General features: G+C 42.4%; 1 protein-coding gene across 1 annotated transcript in view; it reads right to left on the bottom strand.

Annotated features, from left to right (window-relative positions):
• Nucleotides 1-18,396, bottom strand: part of LOC129518103 (transmembrane 9 superfamily member 2-like) — an 82,507-nt gene extending 64,111 nt beyond the window's left edge. The window contains exons 1-6 of the mRNA XM_055338124.1: nucleotides 18,274-18,396; nucleotides 17,820-18,044; nucleotides 15,128-15,195; nucleotides 13,021-13,114; nucleotides 9,249-9,376; nucleotides 8,894-9,023 (exon numbers count right to left, since the gene is read on the bottom strand). Of these exons, the coding sequence (XP_055194099.1) occupies nucleotides 8,894-9,023; nucleotides 9,249-9,376; nucleotides 13,021-13,114; nucleotides 15,128-15,195; nucleotides 17,820-18,044; nucleotides 18,274-18,396 (768 nt within the window). The remainder of the gene's footprint in view (nucleotides 1-8,893; nucleotides 9,024-9,248; nucleotides 9,377-13,020; nucleotides 13,115-15,127; nucleotides 15,196-17,819; nucleotides 18,045-18,273) is intronic.
• Between the last annotated feature and the right edge of the window lie 6,059 nt (nucleotides 18,397-24,455).

Here is a 24,455-nt window from a genome sequence, read left to right as displayed (position 1 = left end):
CGACCCTGAGATCATGACCTGAATCAAAATCAAGAGCTGGCCACTTAATTGACTAAACTACCCAGGTGTCCCAGTGAATAAACTTTTAAAAATAAATAAAAAGAGACCCTTTAAAAAATTATTATGTTCCATCCACACAATGAAATATTGTGAAACTGCTAAAAAGCATAAGCACTTTCTTGGTCTTGTATTCCATCTATATATGAATAGATAGGTAGATACATACTGACCATGGAAAGAAATTCATTATAAACTTCTAAAACAAACAAAGAAGTAGATTACAGAAATATATATATACATATATTATTTACATATGTATATAAAATAATCCCACTTAGATTAAGAAATTACATATCCATAAAAAGAATCTATTAAAATTGAAGTGGAGGGATCCCTGGGTGGCTCAGTAGCTTAACGTCTGCCTTTAGCCCAGGGCATGATCCTGGGGACCCAGGATCGAGTCCCACATCAGGCTCCCTGCATGGAGCCTGCTTCTCCCTCTGCCTGTGTCTCTACCTCTCTGTGTCTCTCATGGATAAATAAATAAATCTTTAAAAAAATAAAATAAAATAAAATTGAGGTGGATTATGGAGAGATTCTCACTTTGTACTCTTTATACCTCTGGGTTGTATGAGGTTTTTTAAAAAATATTTTATTTATTTATTCATGAGAGACCTAGAGAGAGAGAAAGAGGCAGAGGTTTTTATAAACCTGAGGTTTTTATAAACATGTATTTTGTAACCATGGTGGAGGTGGTTGCACAATGTGAATGTATAAATGTTGATAAAAGTCACTGCTACCCTGGCCAACTGTAGCTCTTTAATTCTATTGGACCATTTATTCTTCACAAACCTGGTCTTCAAAGATGTGGTTTTTACATCATCCCAAAGAACCCACTTTCATATATGGTATCAAACACAGACTATATTAAATCAAAATTTCTCCTATTCATTAACTCCTCTCTTCTGCCAATTCTCTTTTACTTTATTTTTTAAGTTTATTTAGTTATTTGAGCAATTTCTACATCCAACGTGGGACTTGAACTCATGACCTGAGCCAGCCGGGTACCCCTTCTCCCTTACTTTAAGAGAATTATCAATTATCAATTAAGCAGTTGTTTGTTGCATCTCCTCCCATATTCCCTATCTCAATGTTTCCTATTGTGAAGAATACATATCACTGGGGATAGATGAGATGATTTTTAGGTAGCAGGTGAAAAAGTATTTTCTACTCTACTTTTATATCTACATATTTGAAAGTGATGAACAAAAAATATAAGTAGTACACTAAACCTATATTTTCTGTTATATTATAGTTTCCTTTCTAAGTAAATTTGTTATGGATTATCAAAATTAGATAAATAATGGGGCTCTGGGCTGGCTCAGTTGGTAGACCACGTGACTCTTGATCTCAAGGTTGCAAGTTTGAGTCCCACTTTGGGTATAGAGATTACTTAAAAATAAAAATCTTTAAAAAACAATTCAAGGGCACCTGTCTGGCTCAGTCAGAAGAGCATATGACTCTTGATCTTGGGGTCAAGAGTTCAAGCCCCAATGTGGGTGTAGAGATTACTAAAAATAAACACAGGGGCGGGGCAAGATGGCCGAAGAGCAGGGTCCCCAAATCACCTGTCCCCACCAAATTACCTAGATAACCTTCAAATCATCCTGAAAATCTACGAATTCGGCCTGAGATTTAAAGAGAGAACAGCTGGAATGCTACAGTGAGAAGAGTTCGCGCTTCTATCAAGGTAGGAAGACGGGGAAAAAGAAATAAAGAAACAAAAGGCCTCCGAGGGGGAGGGGCCCTGCGAGGAGCCGGGCTGAGGCCGAGGCGAGTGTCCCCAGGACAGGAGAGCCCCGTCCCGGAGGAGCAGGAGCTGCACCAACCTTCCCGGGCGGAAAGGGGCCCGCAGGGAGTTAGAGCAGGACCCAGGAGGGCGGGGATGCCCTAGGGCTCCCTGGGACACTAACAGACACCTGCGCCCCGGGAGAGTGCGCCGAGCTCCCTAAGGGCTGCAGCACGCACGGCGGGGCCGGAGCAGCTCGGAGGGGCTCGGGCGGCGGCCAGGCGGAGAGGGGGCTGCGCGGCAGGGAGCGCGAATCCAACAGCGCAGGCCCCGGAGCACTGGGCGCCGGGACACAGCCCAGGATCCGGCCTCCCCCCCGGACAGGCAGAGGCCGGGAGGGCCCAGGACAGCGAGGACACTCCTGCCCCGAGCTGAGCAGATCAGCGGCCCCGCCCCGGAGCCTCCAGGCCCTGCGGACGGAGAGCCGAGCCCCGAGCCCCGTAGTTCCTGCGGAGGCTGAATCCAGGCTTCCAGAGCTGGCCGCGCCACTGGGGTTGTTCCTCCTGCGGCCTCACGGCCTCACGGGATAAACAACCCCCACTGAGCCCTGCACCAGGCAGGGGGCAGAGCAGCTCCCCCAAGTGCTAACACCTGAAAATCAGCACAACAGGCCCCTCCCCCAGAAGACCAGCTAGAAGAACGGACAAGTTCCAGGGGGAAGTCAAGGGACTTAAAGTATACAGAATCAGAAGATACTCCCCCGTGTTTTTTGTTTTTTGTTTCTTTTTTTTCTTTTTGATTTCTGATTGCTTCCCCCACCCCTTTTTTTTCCTTTCTTTCTTTTTATCTTTTTCTTCTTTTTTTTCTATTTTTCTTCCTTTCTTCTTTTTTCTTTTTCCCTTTTCTTTCCTTCTTTCTCTCCTCTCTTTTTCTCCTTTTCCCAATACAACTTGTTTTTGGCCACTCTGCACTGAGCAAAATGACTAGAAGGAAAACCTCACCTCAAAAGAAAGAATCAGAAACAGTCCTCTCTCCCTCAGAGTTACAAAATCTGGATTACAATTCAATGTCAGAAAGCCAATTCAGAAGCACTATTATACAACTACTGGTGGCTCTAGAAAAAAAGCATAAAGGACTCAAGAGACTTCATGACTGTAGAATTTAGATCCAATCAGGCAGAAATTAAAAATCAATTGAATGAGATGCAATCCAAACTAGAAGTCCTAACGACGAGGGTTAACGAGGTGGAAGAACGAGTGAGTGACATAGAAGACAAGTTGATGGCAAAGAGGGAAACTGAGGAAAAAACAGACAAACAATTAAAATACCATGAAGATAGATTAAGGGAAATAAACGACAGCCTGAGGAAGAAAAACCTACATTTAATTGGGGTTCCCGAGGGCGCCAAAAGGGCCAGAGGGCCAGAATATGTATTTGAACAAATCCTAGCTGAAAACGTTCCTAATCTGAGAAGGAAAACAGGCATTCAGATCCAGGAAATACAGAGATCCCCCCCTAAAATCAATAAAAACCGTTCAACACCTCAACATCTAATAGTGAAGCTTGCAAATTCCAAAGATAAAGAGAAGATCCTTAAAGCAGCAAGAGACAAGAAATCCCTGACTTTCATGGGGAGGAATATTAGGGTAACAGCAGACCTCTCCACAGAGACCTGGCAGGATATATTCAGGGTCCTAAATGAGAAGAACATGCAACCAAGAATACTTTATCCAGCAAGGCTCTCATTCAAAATGGAAGGAGAGATAAAGAGCTTTCAAGACAGGCAGGAACTGAAAGAATATGTGACCTCCAAACCAGCTCTGCAAGAAATTTTAAGGGGGACTCTTAAAATTCCCCTTTAAGAAGAGGTTCAGTGGAACAATCCACAAAAACAAGGACTGAATAGATATCATGGTGACACTAAACTCATATCTTTTAATAGTAATTCTATACGTGAACGGGCTTAATGACCCCATCAAAAGGTGCAGGGTTTCAGACTGGATAAAACAGCAGGACCCATCTATTTGCTGTCTACAAGAGACTCATTTTAGACAGAAGGACACCTACAGCCTGAAAATAAAAGGTTGGAGAACCATTTACCATTCAAATGGTCCTCAAAAGAAAGCAGGGGTAGCCATCCTTAATATCAGATAAACTAAAATTTAGCCCAAAGACTGTAGTGAGAGATGAAGAGGGACACTATATCATACTTAAAGGATCTATCCAACAAGAGGACTTAACAATCCTCAATATATATGCCCCGAATGTGGGAGCTCCCAAATATTTAAACCAATTAATAACCAAAGTGAAAAAATACTTAGATAACAATACACTTATACTTGGTGACTTCAATCTAGTGCTTTCTATACTCGATAGGTCTTCTAAGCACAACATCTCCAAAGAAACGAGAGCTTTAAATGATACACTGGACCAGATGGATTTCACAGATATCTACAGAACTTTACATCCAAACTCAACTGAATACACATTCTTCTCAAGTGCACATGGAACTTTCTCCAGAATAGACCACATACTGGGTCACAAATCGGGTCTGAACTGATACCAAAAGACTGGGATCGTCCCCTGCATATTCTCAGACCATAATGCCTTGAAATTAGAACTAAATCACAACAAGAAGTTTGGAAGGACCTCAAACACGTGGAGGTTAAGGACCATCCTGCTAAAAGATGAAAGGGTCAACCAGGTAATTAAGGAATAATTAAAAACTTCATGGAAACTAATGAGAATGAAGATACAACCGTTCAAAATCTTTGGGATGCAGCAAAACAGTCCCGAGGGGGAAATACATCGCAATACAAGCATCCATTCAAAAACTGGAAAGAACTCAAATACAAAAGCTAACCTTACACATAAAGGAGCTAGAGAAAAAACAGCAAATAGATCCTACACCCAGCAGAAGAAGAGAGTTAATAAAGATTTGAGCAGAACTCAACAAAATCGAGACCAGAAGAACTGTGGAACAGATCAACAAAACCAGGAGTTGGTTCTTTGAAAGAATTAATAAGATAGATAAACCATTAGCCAGCCTTATTAAAAAGAAGAGAGAGAAGACTCAAATTAATAAAATCATGAATGAGAAAGGAGAGATCACTACCAACACCAAGGAAATACAAACGATTTTAAAAACATATTATGAACAGCTCTACGCCAATAAATTAGGCAATCTAGAAGAATTGGACGCATTCCTGGAAAGCCACAAACTACCAAAACTGGAACAGGAAGAAATAGAAAACCTGAACAGGCCAATAACCAGGGAGGAAATTGAAGCAGTCATCAAAAACCTCCCAAGACACAAGAGTCCAGGGCCAGATGGCTTCCCAGGGGAATTCTATCAAACATTTAAAGAAGAAACCATACATATTCTACTAAAGCTGTTTGGAAAGATAGAAAGAGATGGAGTACTTCCAAATTCGTTCTATGAGGCCAGCATCACCTTAATTCCAAAACCAGACAAAGACCCCACCAAAAAGGAGAATTGTAGACCAATATCCCTGATGAACATGGATGCAAAAATTCTCAACAAGATTCTAGCCAATAGGATCCAACAACACATTAAGAAAATTATTCACCATGACCAAGTAGGATTTATTCCCGGGACACAAGGCTGGTTCAACACTCGTAAAACAATCAATGTGATTCATCATATCAGCAAGAGAAAAACCAAGAACCATATGATCCTCTCATTAGATGCAGAGAAAGCATTTGACAAAATACAGCATCCATTCCTGATCAAAACTCTTCAGAGTGTAGGGATAGAGGGAACTTTCCTCGACATCTTAAAAGCCATCTACGAAAAGCCCACAGCAAATATCATTCTCAATGGGGAAGCACTGGGAGCCTTTCCCCTAAGATCAGGAACAAGACAGGGATGTCCACTCTCACCACTGCTATTCAACATAGTATTGGAAGTCCTAGCCTCAGCAATCAGACAACAAAAAGACATTAAAGGCATTCAAATTGGCAAAGAAGAAGTCAAACTCTCCCTCTTCGCCGATGACATGATACTCTACATAGAAAACCCAAAAGCCTCCACCCCAAGATTGCTAGAACTCATACAGCAATTTGGTAGCGTGGCAGGATACAAAATCAATGCCCAGAAATCAATGGCATTCCTATACACTAACAATGAGACTGAAGAAAGAGAAATTAAGGAGTCAATCCCATTTACAATTGCACCCAAAAGCATAAGATACCTAGGAATAAACCTAACCAAAGAGGTAAAGGATCTATACCCTAAAAACTATAGAACACTTCTGAAAGAAATTGAGGAAGACACAAAGAGATGGAAAAATATTCCATGCTCATGGATTGGCAGAATTAATATTGTGAAAATGTCAATGTTACCCAGGGCAATTTACACGTTTAATGCAATCCCTATCAAAATACCATGGACTTTCTTCAGAGAGTTAGAACAAATTATTTTAAGATTTGTGTGGAATCAGAAAAGACCCCGAATAGCCAGGGGAATTTTAAAAAAGAAAACCATATCTGGGGGCATCACAATGCCAATTTCAGGTTGTACTACAAAGCTGTGGTCATCAAGACAGTGTGGTACTGGCACAAAAACAGACACATAGATCAATGGAACAGAATAGAGAACCCAGAAGTGGACCCTGAACTTTATGGTCAACTAATATTCGATAAAGGAGGAAAGACTATCCACTGGAAGAAAGACAGTCTCTTCAATAAATGGTGCTGGGAAAATTGGACATCCACATGCAGAAGAATGAAACTAGACCACTCTCTTGCACCATACACAAAGATAAACTCAAAATGGATGAAAGATCTAAATGTGAGACAAGATTCCATCAAAATCCTAGAGGAGAACACAGGCAACACCCTTTTTGAACTTGGCCACAGTAACTTCTTGCAAGATACATCCACGAAGGCAAAAGAAACAAAAGCAAAAATGAACTATTGGGACTTCATCAAGATAAGAAGCTTTTGCACAGCAAAGGATACAGTCAACAAAACTCAAAGACAACCTACAGAATGGGAGAAGATATTTGCAAATAACATATCAGATAAAGGGCTAGTTTCCAAAATCTATAAAGAACTTATTAAACTCAACACCAAAGAAACAAACAATCCAATCATGAAATGGGCAAAAGACATGAAGAGAAATCTCACAGAGGAAGACATAGACATGGCCAACATGCACATGAGAAAATGCTCTGCATCACTTGCCATCAGGGAAATACAAATCAAAACCACAATGAGATACCACCTCACACCAGTGAGAATGGGGAAAATTAACAAGGCAGGAAACAACAAATGTTGGAGAGGATGCGGAGAAAAGGGAACCCTCTTACACTGTTGGTGGGAATGTGAACTGGTGCAGCCACTCTGGAAAACTGTGTGGAGGTTCCTCAAAGAGTTAAAAATAGACCTGCCCTACGACCCAGCAATTGCACTGTTAGGGATTTACCCCAAAGATTCAGATGCAATGAAACACCGAGACACCTGCACCCCGATGTTTGTAGCAGCAATGTCCACAATAACCAAACTGTGGAAGGAGCCTCGGTGCCCATCGAAAGATGAATGGATAAAGAAGATGTGGCTTATGTATACAATGGAATATTACTCAGCCATTAGAAACGACAAATACCCACCATTTGCTTCAACGTGGATGGAACTGGAGGGTATTATGCTGAGTGAAGTAAGTCAGTCAGAGAAGGACAAACATTGTATGTTCTCATTCATTTGGGGAATATAAATAATAGCGAAAGGGAATAGATGGGATGGGAGAAGAAATGTGTGGGAAATATCAGAAAGGGAGACAGAACATAAAGACTCCTAACTCTGGGAAATGAACTAGGGGTGGTGGAAGGGGAGGAGGGCGGGGGGTGGGGGTGAATGGGTGACGGGCATTGAGGGGGCACTTGATGGGATGAGCACTGGGTGTTATTCTGTATGTTGGTAAATTGAACACCAATAAAAAATAAATGTATTATAAAAAATAAAAATAAAAATAAAAATAAAATAAACAAAAATTTTTAATAAATAATAATATACGGTGCCTCGGATTTGGCAAAAATCGCCAAGATGACGGTGCATAAGTGACTGAAATTTAAGAAGTATTGCCCTTTTCTGTGGAAAGAAATAGTTAAGGGTACCATCAGTTAGATAACCAAGCCAGAAACTGGGCAGTCATCCTATACTATTCCTTCTCCCGTCTACTTTGTCCCCATCGCTGACCTGCATCAAGTCTCCACACATAAAGCAGATTGAAAGCAGTGCTGTCCTGGTTGAGCTCTTTCGTGGCCACTCAACCTTTTAGTCATCCTCCATGACAACCCCAAGACACTCCTGTTAGTCTAGGGCCCCGGGGGAGACTGTTTGATAACCACAAGGCAAAACAATGTGATTGGGACTGCCAAGCTAAAAAGATCTGAGGTGGAATCCTACTGCTGCCACTTAACTAGCTGTATGCCTCTAGTCATGTCACAACCTCTCAGAGACTGAGTTTCATCATCCGTAAAATGGCAGCAGTAGATCCTAGCAACAGCGCTGTTCTAAGGATTAAATTAGTCACTGTATAAAGTAATATAACATTGCTCCTGGCACATAACAGGCATTCAATACGATTTCCCTTACCACAGCACAGAGGATCTCCCTCCATGACCTGGCTGCTGCCTACTACTCCCTGTTTCAGCTTCATTTCTAGCTGTACCTCCCAAACCCTAAACCTTATACCCCAGATATGTTCGGCTCCCCAATCATAGCATCCTGGTTCAGATTTCCGAGTTCTTGATCACACTGATTTCCCCTACTATAAATGCTCACCCATCCATTTATTTCACAAATACTTTTTCATTCTCTCCATTATATCCTCCTTGTCTGTAGTCTCCTATCATAGAATATTTTATTGTACTGATTTGTCTACAGGTCTGTCTCCTTACTCAGGTCTGTGAACTTCTAGAGGGCAGAGACCATGTGTACTTGAGTTTGTATTCCCAACACCTAGCACAAAACCTAGAAAATGGTAGGTGTCCCATTAATGTTGGCTAAGTGACAATAATAGAAAGCAAATTATAAGTGAAGCAACATCTTATATTTCTATAACAAGTTCTCAACACTTACATGGATAATGCAAGCATCTTTCGATACACCCGTTTTGGTAATAAAACATCCTATCGGGAATCCCGGTGAGCAGTACTTTCTTCCATCCTCAATATCCTGACACCATATTACTGGCATATTATCAATAATCCTAAATATAAATATTTTAAAAATAAAAGATTTAACAACCATTTCACACCAAGCAGTACCAATATCTTCTGGCATATATTAAAGTTCAAATTTTAAGTCAAAGTCACAAAGAATAGTATACCATTTCAAGTATCTATTAAAACTACTTCTTTATAAAAAAACAAAACTACTTCAGAAAAGACTTCAAAAATTAAGTCATGTTATCTCAGTGTTATCTCAAACCTACCAGTGATGTTGATAATTTAGCTGCATTCCTTTCTTCAAAAAAGCCAGCTTTCTCATGTGGTTGTCATTTTCTGTATCATAGGATTTTACACAAACTTTTGTACATGTTTCCGTTTTGTTAAAAGAAAACTGTTAAGAAAGTATTAAAAGAGTAAAAGATTTGAGTAAATTTTATGAAACAAGTATCACAAAATAAGCACTTTATCTTATAGATAAAACTTTCCCTCAGAGACTTCAGTGTACCATCATCCTCAGTACTATCTCCTTTGAATTTCCATTCATATCTGAAATGATTATACTACACACATGCACACACATAATATGCTTTTACCACTAAGCAGAATTTGCCTTCTTCAAGAACATATAAGGTGGGATATAATATCCACTGTAGCTTCCTAAAAGCACCTTGATATATATAGAACCCTTTACTTAAAAGTAGAAATAAAATCCATTGTAGTGATGATCACACAACACTGATTATACTAAAAAACATTAAATTGGACACTTTAAGGGGCGCCTGGCTGTCTCTGTCAATAGAAGATGCAACTCTGGATCCCAGGGCTATGACTTTAAGCCCCATCTTGGCTGTAGAGCTTACTTTAAAAAATTGGACACTTTAAGTGGATGAATTATTTGCCATATGAATGTCTCTCAATAGAGCTGTTACCAAAGAAGTGATAATAAAATATTTGATACTTTTACTATGAAACCTCTCATATACAAGTCTAGCTATGGGGGATTATCAGGGCAAAGGAGCACTGTTATCAATCAGGAAATAATGAGCAAAAAGAAACTATGAAAAATAGTTATAGTTATCACCTCATAGCCTGAAATCATACAAATATTAACCAAAAAGTTTCTTCTTGGCAACTGAAAAGAACACTGTTTTCCTTCTTTTTTTAAATACCATCATGTTTCTTCATTCCAAGGAACAGCATTTCTTGAAAAAGTTCACTTATCTATTAGGACAATGGTACTGCATGGGAGTATTTTGTACTACTTTAATTATCAAACAGCTAATGCCTGACACACAGAGCAAAGGAATAGATCAGTGGAGAACCCAGAAATAGGTCTACACAACTATGTCAGTGTGATTTTTTGACGAAGGTGCAAAAGCAATTCAGTGGAGGAAGGATAGAGAGTCTTTTCAACAGATAGTGCTAAAGCAACTGCACATTTAAGACAAAAGACCCTGAAAATCAAAACCAAAAACAAAACCTGTAATTTCATTTTTTTTATTTTAAAGATTTTATTTATTTATTTATTCATGAGAGAGAGAGAGAGAGAGAGGCAGAGACACAGGCAGAGGGAGAAGCAGGCTCCACTCAGGGAGCCCGACGTGGGACTGGATCTGGGGTCTCCGGGATCATGCCCCGGGCCAAAGGCGGTGCTAAACCGCTGAGCCACCCGGGCTGCCCCAAAACCTGTAATTTCAATCCAAACCTCATACCTTGTACAAAATAACTCAAAATAGATCACAGACTTAAATATATACAGACTTAAAACTATAAAGTTTTAGAAGAAAACATGAAAGAAAATCTTTATTAAGACCTAAAGGCTATGACATCTCCTTAGAGTTGACACCAAAAACGCAATCCATAAAAAGAAAACTTAATTATTGGACCTTATAAAAATTAATGTTTGCTCTGTGAAAGACTTAAGATGAAAATATGGGGCTGCTTGGCTGGCTCAGTTGGTAGAGCATACTACTCTTAATCTCAGAATCATGAGTTTGAGCCCCACATTGGGTATAGAGATTAGTTAAAAACAAAAAAAATAATATTTTATTTATTTGAGAGAGAGAGACAGAGAGAGCATGAGCAGGGGTAGGGATAGAGGGAGATGGAAAAGAAGACTTAATGCTGAGTGGGGAGCCCAGGTGCCCCAAACATAAAATCTTAAAAACAAACAAACAAACAAAAAAGATGATGCAGGACGTCTGGGTGGCTCAGTGGTTGAGTGTCTGCCTTTGGCTCAGAGCATGGTCCTGGGATCCTGGGATTGAGTCTGGCATCAGGCTCCCCTGCGGAGAGCCTGCTTCTCCCTCTACCTAGGTCTCTGCCTCTCTCTGTGTCTCTCATGAATAAATAAATAAAATCTTTTTTAAAAGGATGATGAAGGGCACCCCGGGTGGCTCAGCGGTTTGGCGCCATCTTTGGCCCAGGGCGTGATCCTGGAGTCCCCAGATGGAGTCCCACATCGGGCTCCCTGCATGGAGCCTGCTTCTCCCTCTGCTTGTGGCTCTGCCTCTGTGTGTGTGTCTCTCATGAATAAATGAATAAAATCTTAAAAAAAAAAGGATGATGAAAACACAAGCTACAGGCTGGGAAAAAAACTATTTGCAAGCTACTGTTGCAACAAAGGAATCACACCTCGGATATATAAGGAATTCTGAAAACTCAATAGTAAAAGGACAAACAATCCAAATAGAAAATGGGGGAAAGAGGAGATAGGGGCACCTGGGTGGCTGTTGGTTAAGCGTCGGACTCTTGGTTTCTGCTCAAGTCATGATGTCAGGGTTGGGAGATGGAGCCCTGTTGTCAGGCTCTGCACTCAGCAGGAAGTCGGCTTGAGGATTTTCTACCTCTACCCCTCCCCCACTCTCTCTCTCTCATTCTCTCTCTCACACACACATGCACACAGACATACACACACACACATACACACACCAGTGAGTACAGGTAAAACTAGTGAAATCTGAATAAGCTCTGTGTACTGTACCAATGCCTATTCCTCGGTTTTGCCATCGTACTGCAGTCATGCAAGATGGCTATCATTGGGCGAACTTGGGCACAGGGTACAATGAATGACAGCTCCCTGTTCATGGTTTTTTGGTAGCTTCCTGTGAATCTAGAATTATTTCAAAATAAATAATTTTAAAAGAACCTAAAGCCTGAGGATCCCTGGGTGGCTCAGCAGTTTGGCGCCTGCCTTTGGCCCAGGGCGCAATCCTGGAGTCCTGGGATCGAGTCCCACATCGGGCTCCCGAGTCCCGGGATCAAGTCCTGCGTCGGGCTCCCGGCATGCTTCTCCCTCCTCCTGTGTCTCTGCCTCCCTCTCTCTCTCTATGTCTATCATAAATAAACAAATATTTTAAAAAGAAAAAGAACCTAAAGCCTGATGGTCTCCCTAGTGTATACATAAATTAAAATTGAGTGAACTATATACTTTCTTCTTTTTGTTTAGTTTAATTTAAGTAATCTCTACACCCCATGATGGGCTCAATCTCATGACCCCAAGACCAAGAGGCACATGCTCCTCAGACTGAGCCAGCCAGCCTCCCCTAAAGCATATACTTTCTTTTTTTTTAAGCATATACTTTCAATATGTGCAGTTTTTTGTACTTCAAGTAGACTTCAATGAATTTGGAAAAAAGAAGAAAATGTTAATGCCTTCATAATCATACTGCTTATGAAAACATCCTTACTCTATCCTCATATCTATTAAGATATTGAAGGTAAAATCAATAGACAATGACAGTCCGATGACATCTGCTTATACCACCATACCCAAAATATGCAGGAACAATAAAGTAAACTTTTTTTTCTTTACAAAGCAAAAATAAAATTTGAAAGGCAAAATCTTTATCTGGAACCACTACCTACTGCAGAGAATTTGAAGAGCACATTTTCATGCATTCTTCTGGCAACACCACATCCTATCTTTCCTTTTCTTCTACCTCCTTTGAAAACAAAGACACTGCAACAACTTTAAGTAGCCAGTTTTGAAAAGATTCAATTTAAAATAATATTTAATAAGATCTGCTGAATAACCTTATATGGAGATGATGTTATTCGTTCTCCAAATAGTACTTGTCCAAGATTTTCAGAAGGGTTTCTCTTTCCGGATGCTTGACAGAAGTCAAAGCTAGAGGAGAAGTTTAGGTAAGGTTAAAAAAAATCAGCAAAGAAATCTATCTTTGTAATTTGTCAAGCCTCTTCACCATTAATGGTAGATACTTCTAAAAACATGACCCAGAAAGTGTCTAATTATGATTTAAAGACCTCATTATAGATTCCTTTTTAAATTGTTTTACCTCTTATAACTATGAATTCATTATTTAAAATGCTCATGGTAGGGATCCCTGGGTGGCTCAGCAGTTTAGTGCCTGCCTTCTGCCGAGGGTGCAATCCTGAAGTCCTGGGATCGAGTCCCACGTCGGGCTCCCTGCATGGAGCCTGCATCTCCCTCTGCCTGTGTCTCTGCCTCTCTCTCTGTGTGTGTGTCTCTCTCATGAATGGATAAATAAATAAATAAATAAATAAATAAATAAATAGCTCATGGTACTGCTCTTGATGATTGTAATGTAGGTAATCAAATCTTTAAAAAAACTAACAGTATTTTCAGGGTTAAAGTTCAAATAACATAAAAATAAGCAAAGAGCAGTTTCAAATCTGTACTAATTCTAACCTGAGACATTGAGAAACTGCTATTATCAGTTCAGATCAAAGGGGAACTTAACAACATAATCCCTCTTCAAATACATGCCCACAGATTCACACACAAATCAAATGGTTACTACATGAAAAGAATTACAACTACCTTTAAGTAAATGTCAATATATAAAATTGAATATAAAATGGTAGAAGTGGGGGTCCCTGGGTGGCTCAGCGGTTTAGCGCCTGCCTTCGGCCCAGGGCTTAATCCTGGAGACCTGGGATCAAGTCCCACCTCAGGCTCCCAGCATGGAGCCTGCTTCTCCCTCTGCCTGTGTCTCTGCCTCTCTTTCGCTGTGTCTCATGAATAAATAAATAAATAAATAAATAAATAAATAAATAAATAAATCTTAAAAATAAATAAAATGGTAGAAGATAAAAATCAATGGTAGGCTTGTGTAATATTTTAAATGCTCATGCTAACACCCTACATTTAAACCTAGTATTTTGGGATCCCTGGGTGGCGCAGCAGTTTGGCGCCTGCCTTTGGCCCAGGGTGCGATCCTGGAGACCCAGAGAGAGAGAGAGGCAGAGACACAGGCAGAGGGAGAAGCAGGCTCCATGCACCGGGAGCCCGACATGGGATTTGATCCCAGGTCTCCAGGATCACGCCCTGGGCCAAAGGCAGGCGCTAAACTGCTGCGCCACCCAGGGATCCCTGTTGTTATTCTCAAATGCTTAATATTGATCTTGATGATGTGAAACTGGCTCACCACTAAACTAAGCACTTGCATCCATTAAAAACATTAGTATAAACCTTTATATCCCATGTTTTAGAAAAAAACTACAACTCTGCAATGATTTCTTAAAGCCCAAAATGTAGTAAATTTCTAATTTGCTTTTCTTAGAATAATTAAGTATAGCAACTTCCTAGATTTTTTAATAATACATTTATTTTTTATTTGTGTTCAATTTGCCAACATACAGAATAACACCCAGTGCTCATCCCGTCAAGTGCCCCCCTCAGTGCCCGTCACCCATTCACCCCCAACCCCCCCTCCTCCCCTTCCACCACCCCTAGTTCGTTTCCCAGAGTTAGGAGTCTTTATGTTCTGTCTCCCTTTCTGATATTTCCTACCCATTTCTTCTCCCTTCCCTTCTATTCCCTTTCACTATTATATTCCCCAAATGAATGAGAACATATAATGTTTGTCCTTCTCCGATTGACTTATTTCACTCAGCATAATACCGTCCAGTTCCATCCACGTTGAAGCAACTTCCTAAATTTTTAAGCATTTGTCTCACTCTGAAAGCTTTCTATCCTAATCATTTTGTTCCTGTTACTTTTATTATAAAATTACCACCATGTTTCTTAGTATATCCGGGGCTTTCATTCACTATCTTTAAAAACTTAAAACACATTTTAACACAATAATATTGGAGTTATGATATAACCAAAATTATATCAATTATATCAGATATAATTATAATACTTATAACTTACGTATTATATTCATAAGGTAGAACAGATTCTGCTGAGTCCAATCTATTTACAAATAGTGGTATGGATGACTACAAAAAGAAAAGAAAGCACTCATTAATAATACAAAATAAAGGGATGCCTGGGTGGCTCAGCGGTTGAGAGTCTGCCTTTGGCTCAGGGCATGTTCCCAGAGTCTCGGGATCAAGTCCCACATCAGGCTCCCTGCATGGAGCCTGCTTCTCCCTCTGCCTGTGTCTCTGTCTCTCTCTCTTTCATGAATAAACAAATAAAATGTTTTTTTTAAAAAAAAGAACAAGGATGTTCTTTACACAATAATATAAATTGATCTCTAAGCTATATTGTTAAATGATAAAGGCACATGAAGATGAGAACAGTATGCTCCCATTTGTGTAAATAAGAAAAAGAGGAAAAGAATAATATAAATACATAGTTGTTCATTTATTCATGAAGTCCCTAGCAGGATACATGAAAAACTGGTAATATCGGTGCTCTTCAGGGAGGGTTACTATGGACTAAAAAACCCAGGTAGATGAGACATTCACAGAAAAAAATCTCTTATCTGTCTCTATCCTTGTATATGATTCTAAGTGAGATCATTACAATCAGGAGGATGAACATTTTTGTAGACTGATACATATTTATTTTTTTTAGATTTTTTATTTATTCATGAGAGACACAGAAAGAGAGAGAGAGAGAGAGGCAGAGACACAGACAGAGGGAGAAGCAGGCTCCATGCAGGGAGCCTGTTGTGGGACTGTATCCCGGCTCTCCAGGATCACACCCTGGGCTGAAGGCAGCCCTAAACCACTGAGCCACCCAGGTTGCCCTAGACTGACATATATATCAAATTACTTTTCAAAGGCTTCAAGTTTAACTATTAAATCAATCTAAATGCTATCACAAGGCAGCAAAGAGACAAGCCCAGGAGAAGGGCCATTGCACAGGAAAAACAGACTGATCTCTTTTATAAGAACCCCAGACTATAATAAGGAGATGCAATTCCTGGTCCTAGATTGGATTCTAGTTTAGTTATTTCAGGGATAGCTAGGAAAATCTGACTATGAACTTGGCAATACATGAGATAAAGGGACACTTGGGTGGCTCAGAGGTTGAGCGTCTGCCTTTGGGTCAGGGCGTGATCCCGGATTCCCAGGATTGAGTCCCACATTGGGCTTCCTTCATGAAGCGTGCTTCTTCCTCTGCCTTTGTCTTTGCCCCTCTCTGTGTGTCTCTCATGAATAAATAAATAAAATCTTGAAAAAAAGAGAAAATATTTGCCTAGGGATACCTGGCAGCTTCAGTGGGAGGAACATGTGACTCCTGATCTTGGAGTCTTGAGATGGAGCTCCAGTTGAGTGTAGAGATGAGTTAAATAAACATTAATGAAAAAAAAAGATATCTCTGCCTAAAAAACCTAATACTGATGATAGTTACCATTTATTTAAATCTTACTAAGCAGTAGGTGTAATTGTCTGTGCTTTTCAATACATTGTCTCATTTTATTCTCACAAGTCTGAGCGGTAAATAGTATCTTGGTGTTTGCAGGTAAAGGGCCCAGGGGAGACAAAGTGCATTAACAAGAATTAAGGAGGTAAAAAGCGTGAGGCCGAAGGAGTGAGGAGTGACAGAAACATGGTGGGGATGTAACTAAGACTACAGTGAGGTAGGTGAGGGAATGAGTGAAATAGCCGATGGGGATTAAGGAGTGCACCTGTGATGAGCTCCAAGTCTTTGCATGGAAGTGTGGATGACTAAATCGTACAACTGAAACTAATAAAACACTGTATGTGAACTAGCTGGAATTTAAATAAAAAGTGAAAAAAAACCAAAAGATCACAGTGAGTGTGTGAGTCCTGAAAGGGAGAGAGTACATGGGGGACAATAGAAAAGGGAAGAAGACAGGGAGAGGAAAGAGCCAAGGCGTGGGAAGGTACGGAGCTGCGACAGAGGCGGAGGAGCTAAGAGAGATGGAGGAAGCAGCCCATAGGGAGAGAGGTGAGGGAGGAGCTCAGAGGAAGGCGGAACAAAAGGACCTTAGGGCGTTGGAGAAGGAGCACTTCTAGAAGGAAGCAAGAGAGGGCGTGCCCAGAAGGAAGAGAAAGAAGCGTGGAGTCAGGCAGGAGGGGCAGGGCCCAGAGGGGAACGGTAGAAGGAGGAGCGGGGTCTAGGGGAAGGGAAGAATGAGGGGCGGGGCCTAGATACGGGGGCGGGCCAAGAGGGAGGGGAGGGGCTGTGATGGAAATGAGGGACCGAGGGGTGGAGCCGAGAGATGGGGCGGAGCCTAGGGGAGGGGCGGGTCCGAGAGGGAGGGGAGGGGCCTTAGGGAAAGGAGGGGTGGAGCCAAGAGGGAGGAGAGGAAAAACTGAGATGAAAGGGAGAGAGCCAGGAGAACTTCTATGCTGGGGGGAAAGGAGGAGTTATGAGGACGGAGGAAGAGCCGAGCGGGAGTTGGACGAACGGAGACTAAGGGGAGGAGCCAAAAGGGAGGGAAAGAGAATCTGGGAAAAAGAGAGGTCCGGATCCTCCAAGTGCGAGGCTCAAAGATAGCGACACTGAGACACACAGTCATAGAGAGGGCTTTGGCGTTCTGGGTCAGAGGCAAAGAGCTCGCGACTATGGTCTCCCCCGGTGTGCCCCATACCCTTACCTGAACCCCTCCCCTCACATCTCACTGCCTCCCACTGGTCCTCACCTTGCAGGCTGCATTCTTTCTGGCCGCCGCCTCGCAGAAGTTAACTGGAGCCAACCCGGGGAGGTAGAAGGCCTCGATGCGGGCGGCCTGAAGCCCCAGAAACAGGCCCAACCCCAGGAGCCACCTCAGCCCTGGGAGGGCGAACCTGAGGCGGCAAGGGTTGGTTCCCATTTGGGAACCACGAGTACTCATTTGAGGAGCTGGCTCAGGGCTCAGGGACACACACTACAGGCGAGATCGAACCAGTAGAGGAGAGAAAGGGAAACGATAAGGAAGAGCTGGGTACCGGGATGAGCCGAGACCACTAGTGGGACTAGAACTCTGGGGAAAGCCAGTTATTGCGGCAAGACGGTGGCCTGGAACCCGTTGCTAGGACGCCAGGCTGTTTGTGAGCTCACGCAGTACTCATGCGTACGGTTCCCCTGAGTCTCCCCCAGCCCACCCTCCACCTTACCTCCCAGACTGCCCCCGCCCCGCGTGCCCCACCCGTAGCCGGGCACTTTCCCGGGATTGGAGGTGACTCTCGGAGCGGGGGCGGGGGCGAGGGGGACAGGATAGACTGGCTGAGAGGTCTCATAATCGCAACATCACAGCATCATAGGCTGTCGTGCCCTACCCGAGTTTGCCTCAGTCCCAAAGTAGCAGTGTTAGCCGCCCCCCACCATCCTCACTTCTCCCTGCCAGGTGGTGGGACAAGAAGGGGGGAGGGGGGGAATTCCGGGGCCAGGCTGTCCACTATGGTGGGTATTAGGCGCTTGAAATGCAGCCAGTCCGAAATTGATGTTCCGTTAAGTGTCAAATGCACACCCAGTATCACAGACAGCATGGATAAAAGAACGCAAACCTCTGCGTTTTTATACTGATTGCATGTCGAAATGATAACATTTGGGGTCAGCTGCGTTAAATAAAACACTATTAAAATTTAGTTCAACTGTTTATTTTTAAAGTGTGGCTGCATGGGGCTCCTGACTGGCTCAGTCTGTAGAGCATGAGCCTCTTGACATCAGGCTCGTGAGTTCAAACCCCATGTACTGCCTGTAGCCTACTTAAAAATAAATAAACAAAAATAAAATGTGGCTGGCCGAACATTTAAAATGACATGTGGCTTGCATCATATTTCTTTTTTTATCTGTTAAGGCAACTTTAATATAAATAGATGCTGCAAAAATAATACAGCAAAACAAAGCAATGCAGCCATACAAATGAACCAGTTCAGCTATTCAATATTTTTATGCTGTCTGTGATGATACATGTATCACTCAATGTAAAATAAGTTCTGGCATCATTCCTATCTGGGAGACACAACATTTACTTTACATTTATGATTTCAGCAGTATATGTTTATTATATTATGATTCAATGATAATCTGAAAAATCTTAAAAACCACCGTAAGAAAGAAAACCACACACACACAAAGAAAAAAAAACACAATGATCACATTCTGGAGAATGCCAGATGGACTGATCCTAAATATGTTTTGTTGAAGTATGGTAGACACACAATATTACATCGATTCCGGGTGTCCAACAGTGATTCCACAAGTCTACAGTTCACTGGCACTGTATTTCTTTTGGACAGCGCAGGTCTGAGGAAGGAGGATGGAAGGGTAAAAGACCAAAGAAGAGGGAGGGTGAGGGAAGGGTGGCTCTTAGTCTTTGAAAGAAAATTTTCTTTCTCTTATCTTATTTTTCGACCTCTGTAAGAATCGTCATCGACCTCAATTTCTGCTCCTTGTGCTGTCCTATAACGCAAAGTGCTTGTATTTGGATCTAGACGGTATTGTAGGTATCACCCAACAAAGATAGTAGAAGAGCCGATCATTTTTCCTCCTTGTCTTTCAAGAGCTTTGGAGAACAAGAGGTCACTTGTTTCCTGAGATCACTGCGCCTCACCAGTGTGTCCAGGCTCTCTCATTCGCAGAGGTCTACGTCCTCTGGTGATTGGCGGGCGGCAAATGCAGGCAGAACAAAGGCAGAGAGGGCTGGCGGTTAGCAGAGGCCTGCAGAATTTAGCGAGTGAACTCTTGGGACTAGAGAGGCAGGAAACGTTGTAGGAGAAAATGTACCAGTGATCAGAATTCGCAGCGTTGTGCGAGAAGGGAGAATGAACTTGACTACACGGACTGGAGCAGCCCTTGTAAAGATTTAGAAAACCGAATAAGGTTATCAGAAGGGGCACCACGTTTGTGAAGAGGAACGGGAAAGGGCAGCCGGGAAGCGGTAGGGTGGTCACGATTTGAAGGAACCAGAGCGTGTATAAAAATCTTGCGCTTCACCACTGCATTTCTACCCCTCTCTGGTAGCCTTTGGATGGAAAAAGTGTACGTGTTAAAATAAACGGGATGTTCCGCCAGCCTCCTCGGCCTGGGCCCGGGGAATCTAGCGGCTGCGCTAAGGCCCCCCGAGCGGGTACGCGGCGGGACTGGGCGCCCTACTGAGCGAGCAAAGGCGGCTAGCCTGGTGAGGGGACCGCGGGAGATGGCACCACGCCACCCTCCCACCCCCCACCCCGCTCCCCCGCTCCCCGCCGGGCTGGTGTGCCACCCAGCTCACCTACAGGACGCTGGTCCCCTCCCCTCCGCACATGCCAGAGACTGAAGCAGGAAAGAGCAGCAGTCAGCCTATTCGTGATCCTTTTTTCCCTCATCATCATCCTCATCTACAGCTCCGACTGTGGCTCTGAGGTCTTCCATTAAAGCTCCCTGCAGGGCCGTGTCTGTTAAACTCAGGAAATGAAGCATCACCGAGGGCTACGTCCCCATTCTCAGCAATAAGATGCAGCCCTCCTGGTGTCCCCACTGTGTGATCCTCGCCAGCTCCAACCACCTGCTGGGCCTGAAATGAAAGTGGCTTATTCTGGTGGATTCTTTGTGCTGCCTGCACTCTAGGAGTTGTCTTCTACTCCCCACCCCCACCACCCCTAAGATGCAGAAGCCCCAGGGCAGCCTTGTGCAAACCTTTCACTAGGCAGGCCTGGCTTTGCCCAACTCCAAGGCTCCCCTCCCCCATGTGCCAATTCGAAGACCTCTTCCAGAGGCCTGACTGCCACCTGTAACTAGAGACAGTTCTATTTCTTCCTTTCCGGTCCCTATGCCTTTTATTTCTTTTTCTTGCCTTGCACTAAATAGGATTTTCAATAGGATATTGAATAGAAGTACGAGGAGACATCCATATCTGTTGTCCATCTCAAGGAGAAAGCATTCAGTCTTTAACTGAATGCAGTATGGTAAGAGCTATAGGCTTTTTATATTTGTCCCTTTATCATATTAAGGAATTTCCTTTCTTTTCCTAGTTCACTGAGCGTTTTTATCATGACTGGATATTGAACTTTATCCAATGTTTTGGCAGTATTTCTTACTAAGACTATTAATATGATGCATTACATTGATATTTAAATATTGAATCAGTCATGCATTTCCAGAATAAACCTCACTTGGTTTGATAATGAGGGGGGCGGAAAAAGGCAGCAACAAAGCACTTGAAGCTATATTGTGGTGTGGAGTGCAGAATTTGCAAGGGTTTTAAAAGATACAATTCGAGAGAGAGAGAGAGAGAGAGAGAGAGAGAGAGAGAGAGAGAGGCAAACCAAGAAACAGAGGCTTAACTATAGAGAACAAACTGATGGTTATAAGAAGGGGGGGAGATGAGTGAAATAGGTGATGGGGATGAAGGAGGGCACCTGTTGTGATGAGTACCAAGTGTTGAGTGACAGTGTTGAATCACTATGTTGTACACCTAAAATTCATATTACACTCTGTTAACTGGAATTAAAACAAAAACTTTTAAAATAGAAAAAGATCAAAGAAATTAATTTCTTAATGTAGTCTATGCCCCAAACTCCAGGGAGACATGGGTTTCCCCTTCATTAGGAATATTTTAGTGGAAAGTGAAGAATACATTATTCATTTTATTTGCCTACTCGTCTCTCTCCCTCTACTGAAAGTCAGCTTCTTAAGCACAGGATCCTTTTTTCTTTCTTTCTTTCTTTCTTTCTTTCTTTCTTTCTTTCTTTCTTTCTTTTTTTTTTTTTTTTGTCTTCATATTCCTAACATGGACCCGGACACTTGGTAGGAGCATACTGGAGAAGAAATGTTTTCTCTACCCTTCAAGATTCTTTTTTTTCTTTAAGATTTTTTATTTACTTATTTGACAGAGAGGGAGAGAGGGAGAAGCAGACTCCATGCCAAGCAGAGAGCCCAACTCAGGGGATCAACCCCAGGACCCTGAGACCACAACTGGAGCAGAGTCTAAGGCAGACGCACAACTGACTAAGCCACCCAGGTGCCCCTACCCTTCAAGTTTCTTTTCACTGGTCTAAGAATTACACTGACATAAAACAGATTAACAGGAGAAAAATCTTATTTAATTACATACATATGGGTAATCCACAAAAACATGAGAGATTTCAAAAACAAAACAAGAAAAATGATGTATATTTGTCATTCTGAATTAAGGAGAAGGGGGTAGGGGCCTGGAGCTTCAAAAGGAAGCCACTCAATTCACAAGAAATTGAAAAAGAGTAAATGTTTTGTAAGCAAACATTTGCCAGGCTATACAGAAACAATGACACAGAAAAGAATTTTAACAGATTTTGCCAAGTTCCTCTCTGTCTTCCACACCTAGATTATGTTATACTATAGTTATCTGTGGCTATAGCTCCCTTTCTAGAACAGGTCCTCTATCTAGATTTTTTTGTGGGGGTGAAGAGGGAGAGGGAAAGAGAATCTTAAGCAGGTTCCATGCCCAGTAAAGAGCCCAACACGCAGGGCTCTATCTCATGACCCTGAGATCATGGCTTGAGCTGAAACCTAGTCAGACACTTAACTGACTGAGCCACCCAGGTGCCCCAAGATTCTTTTAGGTGGTTAAGGGTAAGGTAAAAAGAAAAAGAAGAAAAACTTCCTAGGACACCTGGCTGGCTCAGATGGAAGAGTATGTGCCTCTTGATCTCAGGGTCCTGAGTTCAAACCCCATGTTGGGTGGGGAGATTACTTACACATAAATAAAACTTTTAAAAATTTTTTGAAAAGAAGAGGGTAGGACGCCTGGGTGGCTAGGCGGTTGAGCGTCTGCCTTCAGCTCAAGGCGTGATCCCGGAGTCCTGGGATCAAGTTCCACATAGGGCTCCCTGCATGGAGCCTGCTGCTCCCTCTGCCTATGTCTCTGCCTCTGTGTGTGTGTGTGTGTGTGTGTGTCTCATGAATAAATTAAAAATCTTTTTAAAAAAGACTCAATTATAAAGAGAGAGAAGAAGGGAGAGCCTGGGCACCTGCCTTTGGCTGGTTATGATCCCAGTATCCTGGGAGCCAGCCCTGCATGGGGCTCCCTGCTCAGCAGGGGGGTCTGCTTCTCCTTCTCCCTCTGCCTGCTGCTCCCCCTGATTGTGTTCTCTCTCTCTCTCTCTCTCTCTCTCTCTCTCTCTCTGTCAAATAAAGAAAGAAAGAAAAGAAAACGAAAAAAGAAAAATCCCTGCTACAGTGTAAGTTACGTGGCTTTCATTCTTCCATCTTTTCATTTATTTGAATCAATGTATTCTGCTTTTGGGGGAGCACAATTTGACACTCCAAAATGCATGTCTTTAGCATGTGGATTATTTTAGGTTGACTCCTTTTGTTCTTTTCAAAGATTTTTAAAAAGATTTTATTTATTTATTTGAGAGAGAGAGAGAGCACAGAAAGGAGAGGGAGAAGCAGGGTCCCTGCTGAGCAGGGAGTCTGATGAAGGGCTCAATCTCAGAACCTTGGGATCATGACCTGAGCAGAAGGCAGGTGCTTAACTGACTGAACCACCCAGGCTCCCCCACAGGGATTTTTCTATATTTTACCTCATTTAGAAGTCAAAAGAGGATGCAATCCAAAGATGGGAGTGTTGATAACCAAGATAACCCCCCTTTATTTATGTAGTAGTAAATTTTACACAGTTCTTGCCTATCCACCTTTTTTTAAAGATTTTATTTATTTATTCATGAGAGACAGAGAGAGAGAGAGAGAGAGAGAGAGAGAGGCAAAGATACAGGCAGAGGGAGAAGCAGGCTCCATGCAGGGAGTCTGACATGGGACTCGATCCCGAGTCTCCAGGAACAGGCCTTGGGCCAAAGGCAGCACTAAACCGAGAGGCACCCGGGCTGCCTGCCTATCCACCTTTGTACGTGATCCTCCCAGTGCCATGTGAGGTAGGCAGGGTAGTTATTTTATGTGAGGGAACAGAGGCCAAGAGTAGTTGGTTTGCTAGTCCAAGGTCACACAACTAATAGAAGACCAAGTCAAGGGTAGGAAACAGGTCCCCTGAAATCTAATTTAGTTCTAAAATACAATGGTATTAAAAGGAAGTGCACAGTGGCAATAAAAAGGAAATAAAATCATTTTATGATATAGCTGTCAAATTTCCAGCTTCATCAACTATGAAAGAAGCAAGTAAAAGATTGAGTGAAGCAGGTGAACCTGAAGTTCCTGAAGTTAGGAGCTATCCTTGACAATGGTGCACAGAGAGATTTCACCATGAAACTTGTGATATGCAGTGTCACTCAAACAAGTGTGAAAGGGAGAAGAATGGCACTTCCCCAAAGTGGATGCTTCAGGTTGCAGTAAAGAAAATGTAGGGATGCCTGGGTGGTTCAGAGGTTGAGCATCTGCCTTC

Source organism: Nyctereutes procyonoides, unplaced genomic scaffold (assembly GCF_905146905.1).
Source record: "Nyctereutes procyonoides isolate TBG_1078 unplaced genomic scaffold, NYPRO_anot_genome, whole genome shotgun sequence".
Taxonomy (NCBI): Eukaryota; Metazoa; Chordata; class Mammalia; order Carnivora; family Canidae; genus Nyctereutes; species Nyctereutes procyonoides.
The sequence above is the reverse complement of the archived record's forward strand: the minus strand, read 5'-3'. Positions and strand labels throughout refer to the sequence as shown.